Source organism: Vombatus ursinus, unplaced genomic scaffold (genome assembly GCF_900497805.2).
Source record: "Vombatus ursinus unplaced genomic scaffold, bare-nosed wombat genome assembly UNPS02010193.1, whole genome shotgun sequence".
NCBI classification, from domain to species: domain Eukaryota; kingdom Metazoa; phylum Chordata; class Mammalia; order Diprotodontia; family Vombatidae; genus Vombatus; species Vombatus ursinus.
In genome coordinates, this window is record NW_020949971.1 from 2,549,695 (window position 1) to 2,558,171 (window position 8,477).

At 52.8% G+C, this 8,477-nt stretch overlaps 1 protein-coding gene across 1 annotated transcript in view; it reads right to left on the reverse strand.

The window, feature by feature from the left end:
* Positions 1–8,477, reverse strand: part of FGL1 (fibrinogen like 1) — an 11,212-nt gene that overhangs the window by 2,297 nt on the left and 438 nt on the right. The window contains exons 2-5 of the mRNA XM_027853626.1: positions 7,795–7,861; positions 3,836–4,016; positions 3,295–3,454; positions 2,810–2,907 (exon numbers count right to left, since the gene is read on the reverse strand). Coding sequence (XP_027709427.1) covers positions 2,810–2,907; positions 3,295–3,454; positions 3,836–4,016; positions 7,795–7,854 — 499 coding nt within the window. The 5' untranslated portion in view covers positions 7,855–7,861. The remainder of the gene's footprint in view (positions 1–2,809; positions 2,908–3,294; positions 3,455–3,835; positions 4,017–7,794; positions 7,862–8,477) is intronic.

Below are 8,477 nucleotides of genomic sequence, written 5' to 3' on the forward strand. Positions count from 1 at the left end.
CATGTCTGCGTCCCAGCAGACACCCCACGGCCTACTGACCAGTCACGTCTGCGTCCCAAGCAGACACCCCATGCTTGGCTGGCCCCAATCACTCCCCGGAGCCTGAGACCTGGCTGACCTTGGCTCACTAGTGGCTCACGGCTGCGGCCCAAGCAAACCCTCCCTTCCTGGGGAGCCGGTGGCTGCCAGGTGGCCTTTTGGCTCCCGGGGCCCCTTACAAATATGAAGGACACAAGGGGACAGGGAAAGACCAAAGTATGGCAGAAGGAGAGCTCCCCCACAGTCCTAGCATTGAAGGAGGGCCCCAAGGTTTGCAGGGTACCTTGCCTGTCTCATCTCATTTAATCCTCACAAACACCTTGGGAGGGAGGAGCTACTTCTGTCCCCACTTTATAGATGAGGAAACCGAGGCTCAGAGAGTTTAAATGATTTGGCCAGGGTCACACAGCTAGTGTCTCCAGCAGGATTTGAACTCAGGTCTTCCCAAAAGGAAGTCCAGCCCTCTGCTACACTGCACTGCCTCTCCAGAGTACAGGAGGGGTTGGTCCACAAGAGATAAAGGAGGTGTGTTCCGGGTTGTCTGAGGGTAGTGACAGGGGAGTCAGTTGCAGAACCTAGGGATGCCTCACCTAGGGGACCCTGGAGGACCAAAGTTGACGGGCTATACCAGAGGGTTGAGCCAGGACCAGCGGGGAGGCGGAGAAGCTGCACAAAAGGCCAGCTGAGGCCGAATGTCAGGGAAACCTTCAGAACAAGGGAAGCTGGATTCATATTCTCAAAATACAACAGGCTGCCTTAAAAGCCAGGGCCCTGGACATCTCCAAGCCCTTACTGAGTACCCTATAATGGGACCCAGATGATCTGGGTTTAAATCCTGCCTCAGACGCTTAATAGTTGTGTGATGCCAAGTCACTTTTTTCAGGGACTGTTTCCTCATCTGTAAAATGGAAACAGCACCTATAGTTGTTGCCTCACTAGGCCATTGTGAGGCTCATGAGACAATAGATGTCAAGTGCCTGGTAAACCTCAGAACACTAGAGAAATGGAAGCTGTGAAGGAGAGAAGTTCTGTGTCAGGCGTGGGGTGGAGGAGACGGCTGCCGCCCAAGCTCCATGGCTCTGCTCTTCTCCGGGAGCAGTCTGTGTTCACGTACGTGTTCGTTTTGGCACGACTTTCTATGGAATATTCATTTTATAGAAAAGAGAAAGCCACAACCACAGTCGGTTCACTAATATACCAGCATCTGTTGCTGCTCTCTCTCTCCTCTTTCTCTGTCTCTCTGTCTCTGTCTCTCTATCCCTGTGTCTCTGTCTCTCTGCTTTGTGTGTGTGTGTCTCTCTCCTCTCTTCTTTCTGTGTGTGTCTCTCTCTCTCTCTGTCACTCCCCCCCTTTCTTTTTTACTTGTTTGGGGTCTTTTAAACTAGACATCCAGAAAGATTTTCTTTCTAAAGTCAGCCCTGCTCCTTCAGAAATGCCTTAATGTCCAAGAGAACAAAAGGGTTGAGGCCAAGCAGAGAGGCGCCGAGGCCCTGCTGGGCTGGTTTCCAGGGATTTCATTTCATGAGGAAGCCAGTAAATGGAAGCCGTAGCTTGAGGCTCAAGGAAGGGGCGGGGCTCCAATGGACCCAAAGTCCAGAAAGGACCCAAAGCAGAGGAAAAGAAATCTGGGGGAGGGCAGGGCCTTGAGCAGCCACTTCTCCTGGGCCTCTGTCTGCTCAGAGGATCGGGACTCAGCCAGGCTTTCAGGGCTGGTTACTGGTCCCTTTGGGCCCAGGGATGGCCGCCGGCCAGCGGCCAGTCACTTGTCACAAGGCATAGGGAGCTGGGCTTGGGAGCTATCGGACGTGGGTTAAGTCAGTGGCCAACGCGTTGCTCTTTGCAGAAAGGCCTAGTTCAGATTAAGAAGCAGGAGCAGGCCTGCCGGGGTCTGAGCAACCCCCTGGGTGGTGGCGTCCTTCATTCTCCAAGAGGACCAAAATGACATCGCTATGTTGGAGTCAAGTGTGGCCTGTCCGACTGCGGCTGATCAGACCCATCTGAGCCAGGAGGCCGCCCAGGCGCACAGACCAGGGGCCAGGAGCCATCTGAGGGCGAGTGCCCAGCCCACCACATGTGGGCACCAAGGGCCAACATTAGAGAGGTCCTGCCCCCAGCATCAGCTGCCCCTGAGTCCCTCCCCCATGGGGGACCCGAGAAAACAGGGGCTTCTCCTGCCTACAGATGGAGGATCCACAGGGGACCAGGAGGGGCTCCAGCTGAAGGGCCCGCCTCCCTCCCTCCTGCTGCCAGCCTTCTCTTTCTTTGTTTCTTCCTTCCTCTGTTCCTGCTGTCCTGCTCCTCCATCTCTCTCTGTTGCTCTGTCTAGCTAGATCCATCCCTCCGTTTTTGAGTCTGGCTCTGGTTTTGGCTCTCTCCCTCTCTGCCCCCTCCCCACTTTCCCTCTCTGCTTCTCTGTCTCTCTCTTTCCTGTCTCTGTCTCTCTCCCTCTCCCCACTCCTGCTTTTCTGTCTCTCTCTTTCTGACTCTCTCCCTCTCTGTCTGTCTCTCTCTCTCTTTCTCTCTCTCCCTCCCTCTCTCCCTCTTTCTCTGCCTTGCTCTCTGTCTCTCTCTCTCTCTGTCTCTCTCTCCCTCTCCCTCTCTCTCTTTCTCTCCTGTCTGTCTCTCTCCTTCTCTCCTTCCTTTCTGTTGACAGTCATCAATCCCCATCTGAAAAGGGAGCATAGCTGGGCATCCTCCAAACACCTTAAAAATTTCACACTGCAGGAATTTTACTGTTGACGAAGACAAGGTTCCCCCACGTCCCTCTTACGTTGGGTGGTCAGGAAGTGAAGGTTTTTATTCCCAAGCCAGTATTCACCATTTTTTTGGACAAAGTTTCCAAAACCTTTTTCGTAGTCATCCCAGTTCCTGAAAATCCAAGGGAAAACCAAAGATGGCTGCCACCCGCCTCGTTGTCCAGCCCTTTCTCACCTTCTTCCCCTCCCAGCTTGGGCTTGTGATCCCAAAGTGCCTAGGAATGTTGTTATTCCCATTTCACAGATGAGAACTGAAGCCCAGAGAAAGCACTGACTAGCCTAAGGTCACGGAACACATCAGTGACAGGGCAGGATGAGAACCCCGTTCTCCCTAACTCACCAGGGCCCACAGCTCTTCGCCCTCTTGGTCACTTTTGGGAACAGGTATAAGATCCTCGGGATTTTGTCTTATCCGGAAAGAGGTAGCTTCAAACCCCAGTGGGAGCACTGAGCGGTGCCTACTGCTCTGCACAGAGCCTGCAAGCCGCCGCTCAGGTACCTGTCAAAGTTCTCTGAGCCGTCGGAGCGCCTCTGCACCACCGTCCAACCGCCTCCGTCCGCCATGTCGCAGAAAGCGGAGAACTCTACCGGGCTTTGCAGGGGCTTGATTTTGTAGAAACCGCTGAGTCTGTGGCCATCATTGAACACCTCCGAACAGTCTGTCGGCAAAGCACCCGTCAGGAGACTCCCAGCCACCCTTTGTTTGGAATGCAAGTTCCTGGACCCCAGCTGGGAAGTGTCTGAGGTGGGGTTAGAATCCCAGATCTCCAAGCTCGATTGCCTGCTCCAGACTGTCTCTTACAGACAGGTCTGCATGCTACACATTTATCTCAAGGGTTACCTCCGAGAGGGCAGGGAATAGAATGGGACCTGAAGGAGGTACAAGAGACACATTAGGGACTGAGAACGTGCTCATGGTTGGCTTTTGTCTGGGCTGAGTGACCGTGGAGAGGACAGAACCTTCCCCATGCTCCTCCGCCGAGGACGGAGAGGATGGAGACCAGAGCAGAGGCGGAAGAAAGGCTGGGGCTCGGACTGACCTGCGTACTGCCTCCGTCCCCCGAGGCGGGGGACGCTCTTTTCATCTCCTCGGTCAAGCAGCTGAAGCTCTTTCTCCTGGAGGAGCTGCTCGATCCTCACCTGCTGCTGCTTGACCTGGGCCTCCAGGAGTCTCAGCTGGTCCTTGAGCCTCTGCTGCTCCTGGAGGCAAGTCTCCAGAGCCTGCAGGGGAAGACAGACAGGCTGTCTCTCCACCGACTGACTTGATGGAGCCGGCCAGCCCTGATGTCTTCCACCTCCCAGGGGCCAATACTCCTCTTCCCTGGGCTCTGGCCATTCTGGCCGGGTGGCTGGGCCCAGCCTGGGGAGCGCTCAGTGAGTCCTGCCTGGGGGATGGCACAGCCTCAGCTCAGGAAGTGTGCTGCCTGCAGGAGCATGGAAGGTCTCCGAGCAGTGTCTGGGCCAGGGTCGCCCACCTATGCCGAGGAGAGCCCAGGCACCCGTCATCCCTCCAGGCTCCCATGTTCAGAAAAGCCATATCCTCGACCCCTGCTGCTGCCTGACTCCTTATAGCCAATGCACTGATGAACCTTGCCACAGCATCTCGTACTCAAACCAATCTGACCTTGTAACCCAGATCGGTTTATATCCGGGACAAATCATAGAATCCAAGTCAGGGCAAGAATGAAATGACCTTAGAGGCCCCGAGTCCAACCCATAAATGAATAAGAATTCCCTCTCAAATCTACAAAAAAAGGTCATCCTATCCTAGCTTGAAAATTCCAATGAAGGGACACCTCAGACAGCCTCTTCCACTTTTTGGGAAGATTTTCCTGACATCAAGCCTCGGTTTGCCTTTTTATAACATTCCCCATGATCCTGGTCCTGCCCTCTCTGGCCACACAGACCAAGCCTAATCCCTCCTTCACAGGACGGCCTTTCCAGTGGTTGACGACCAACCATGTTCCCTTCGAGTTTTCTTTCTCCCTGGCTTCCTTCCCACCTTCCACAGGAAGCCTCTCCCCACCTTGCTTGAGGCTAATGCCTTCCCTCTGTGGCTCTCCAGTTTATCCTGAATATAACTTGTTTGAACTGGTTGTTTGCATGCTGTCATAGGAAAGTAAGCTCCTTGAGGGCAGGGATCCTGTGTTAGCTTTTACACTTAGCACACTGCCTGGCACATGACAGGTACTTAATAAATGCTTGTTGACAGTACACCTGGGCAGGGGAGCACCAAGCCCCAGTACTCTTCTCTTCTTCCTCTGCCCCTTCCTGGCTGCCATCATGTGATTACTTCTGTGGCTCTACTCTATCATCCTTTGGGAGGCAAGCAGCGGCTTCCTCCTCAGAGCACGGAGGAGCTCTCCCCTCTTCAGGAAGAGTCTCCAAGCTGTGTTTTGGGGTATCTGAGTGCTCCATCACCCTTTTCCTTCCTCTTCTCTTTTCCAGCACTTGCTTCTGTCCTCAGGTCACCTTCCCCATCGGCCCTTTCCAATCCCATTCTGGTTCCTTTGAGGAATGCTTTGTTGTCTCAATAACCCGGAGAGTGAAGAGTTATTCCCTGAGTCCCTTCACCTTCTCCTCAAGGAGGGAGGGAGAGCTGTCTACACTTGGAACTTTACCGTTCTTGTTTAGGATCAAAAGGCAAATGTCACCGAGTGATGCAATCAGTGGACAAGCCCTCCCTGCTGACGGGTCCTCAGCTTTGTTTTGGAAGGGCTTCAGAGAGGGGAGGGCAAGAGCCGGCTCATGCAGCTGTGAGAGCTGATTGTGAAGTTTCACAGTGAGCATTTAAACCTCGGAAATGAGCAAATTCCACAAATTGGGGCTTGGTTTGTTTTGTTGATTATCCTGATTTAAGAAAGTAATGGGGGAAATGTAAATGATACAGATTAAAGTGGTGTGTCACGTGGTTGTGTTTTGTTTGAGAGCCTGTTAAACATTTACCAGCACACTCCTGGGTTCAGGTTAGTTGAACCTCACTTCCTAAGCACCTCCTTAAGACTTCTGTAGTCTTTGAACACTTCTGGGTGGCACAGCAGACAGAGCACACTGGGCCTGGAGTCAAGAGGGCCTGAGTTCAAATCTGATATCACACACTTCCTAGCTGTGTAGCCCTGGGCAAGTCACTTCACCCTGTTTGCCTCAGTTTCCTCATCTGTGAAATGGGCTGGAGAAGGAAATAGCAAACCACAGTATCTCTGCCAAGAAAACCCCAAATGGGGACAGCTAGGTGGGGCAGTGGATAGAGCACCAGCCCTGGATTCAGGAGAACCTGAGTTCAAATCCGGCTTTAGATACATAACACTTACTAGCTGTGTGACCCTGGCAAAGGCACTTAACCCCATTGCCTAGCCAAAAAAAAAAAAAAACCAAAAAACCAAAAACTAAACCCAAATGGGGTCACGGAGAGTCTGACATGACTGAACAACAGTAACTTGACAAGGACACTCAGCTTCCTTCCCTTTGCTTCAACAGCAGCCCTAATTCTTTTTTGTTTCACCTCTGTTGTCTGTTACCAGTCTGTTTAACTTACTAATTGTTCTGCTCACCTAGCTCACCTTGCCAACCACCTTTCCCTCTTCCTTCTCTTTGAATATCTCCTGGTGGTGTTTGTTGTTCAGTCGTTTTCAATCTCATCCTACTCTTCGTGACCCCAGTTGAGGTTTTCTTGGCAAAGACACTGGAGTGGGTGACGATTTCCTTCTCCAGCCCATTTCACAGATGAAGAAACTGAGGCAAACAGGGTGAGGCGGCGTACGTAGTGTCTGAGGCCAAAATTGAACTCGAGATGATGAGTCTTACTGACTCCAGGTCCAGCGCTCTGTGCACTGGGTCACCTGGCTGCCCCCCTCTCTCCAGGTCCTCACCCTTTAGTCCTGCTCCTTCTCCTTAACCCTCTTTCACCGGAAGCTGTAAGGGAAGCCTAGACCTGCCTGGAGAATGTTCTCCTTCCAGATTTCCTCAGTTTCTCCCAATTTCACCTCTCCCTATTCAGTCTCTGGCCCTGTCACAAATCCAAACTCTTCCGCATCACCTTCGCACTTTCCGGCTCTTTCTTCCCCCGCTCAATCAATCTGTCTTCTCCGGGGCCCCTTCACTACGGCCCCTCTGACGGTGAACATCCCATCGCCTTCCGCTGGTTGGACTGAATGAAGCCCTTGCAGAGATGAATGAATGGGAGCGGCCGCAGCTGCCGCAGTCTGGCTCTGGCAGACAGGCTCCAAAACACTTTGCCGAATCGGTTACACGGCCACAAATCGAGGGCATCCTTATTTCATCCGACTCTAAGAGTCGCTCTGAGATGAACCAGCCAATAAAAAAGCCCTCACTAAGCCCCAAGATTTGCACTAAGCCACGAGGATCCAAAGGCAAGCAGACATGGCTGTCCTTGCCCTCAGGGAGCTTACGGTCCAAAAGGGGAACGAAAGTTAGACAAGGGAGATAGGGGTGGGGGCAGAGGGGGAGGAGGAGGAGGCCAGAACACATGGCGTGGACATTCCCAGGAAATGGCGAGGTGCGTTCAGAAGTCAAAACTCAGCCATAGGAGAGCCCAGAGTCCCGGGAGAAGCGTGTCTGATCTCCTAGGAAAGGAAGGCGCGAGGGGCCAGCTTGGAGGTGGCCAGGAAGGAGATGATGCCGGGAGCAGAAGGCTTGTTAGCCCATTTTGGAGTGGAGGAAGCTCAAGTCTGCAGCCACACAGCCCGTAAGTTCTAGGACTGAGACTAGGACTCAGATCTTCCGACCTTCTCCATATTGCCCACTGCGCTTCTCCAAGAGCAAAGATTCTCAGCAACGAGGCCCCTCGGGCTTTCTGCTGTGCCCACGAGCTCCTGGAGCGCAGGGACTTAGGGTGCCTGATCGGAACTCTATCTCTCCCCGCACACAGCAGGAGGCTTTGCTGAGCGAATGAATGAATGAATGAATGGATGGATGAATGAAGGTCAGAGACAACAGATTCCACATCCAACCCTGTGGGTATGCCCAGTAGAAACCTCACCCAGCTTCTCCAGTCCATCATCAAAGTCGCTACAAGGATGACGCTGAACCACTTCACCATCTTCGTGCTGGAAAAAAAAAAAAAAAAACGCCACGAAAAGAAAATGAACCGAAGATTCCCTCTCTGAGCCCAGCGCGAGCTGCAGCTCTGCTGGGATGAGGAAGTCTGACTCTGATGTGGTCCTCTCTAATTCGAGGACTCTTGGGCTGTTCTGGCTGGCCTGCCGCTGGGAGAAGGGCTGGGGACAAAGGGCAAAATCGACCCTCCCCAGGACATCGCGGCAGTCTGCCGTTGGGAAATACTGTTTCTTTCTAACGTGTATTTGTGTTTTCTTCGCTATGGGCTTGTGTTGATAAATCACACCACCGTTAATGGCGAGTGGCTGTTACTCTATAAGTTTGGGGAGGCTGAGACTGAGGCAGATATTACTCCAGGAGAAATGGCGGCTCAAGCTGAGTGAAGAAGACGTTTGTCACTTATTAGTCGTTTCCGAGTCTGATAAAGAATATCTGCCCCTAGACGATCAGTGAATCTGGAGTGAGAGGGAGTGTGGAGACAAGCCAGAGGTGCAGGGATGTAGTGCCGTGTAGCCGAGACCCCAAAACAGACATGTGCACACTCACACTCTCATACACAGCACCCCATCACTCACACACACATACACACACACTCATACACACATG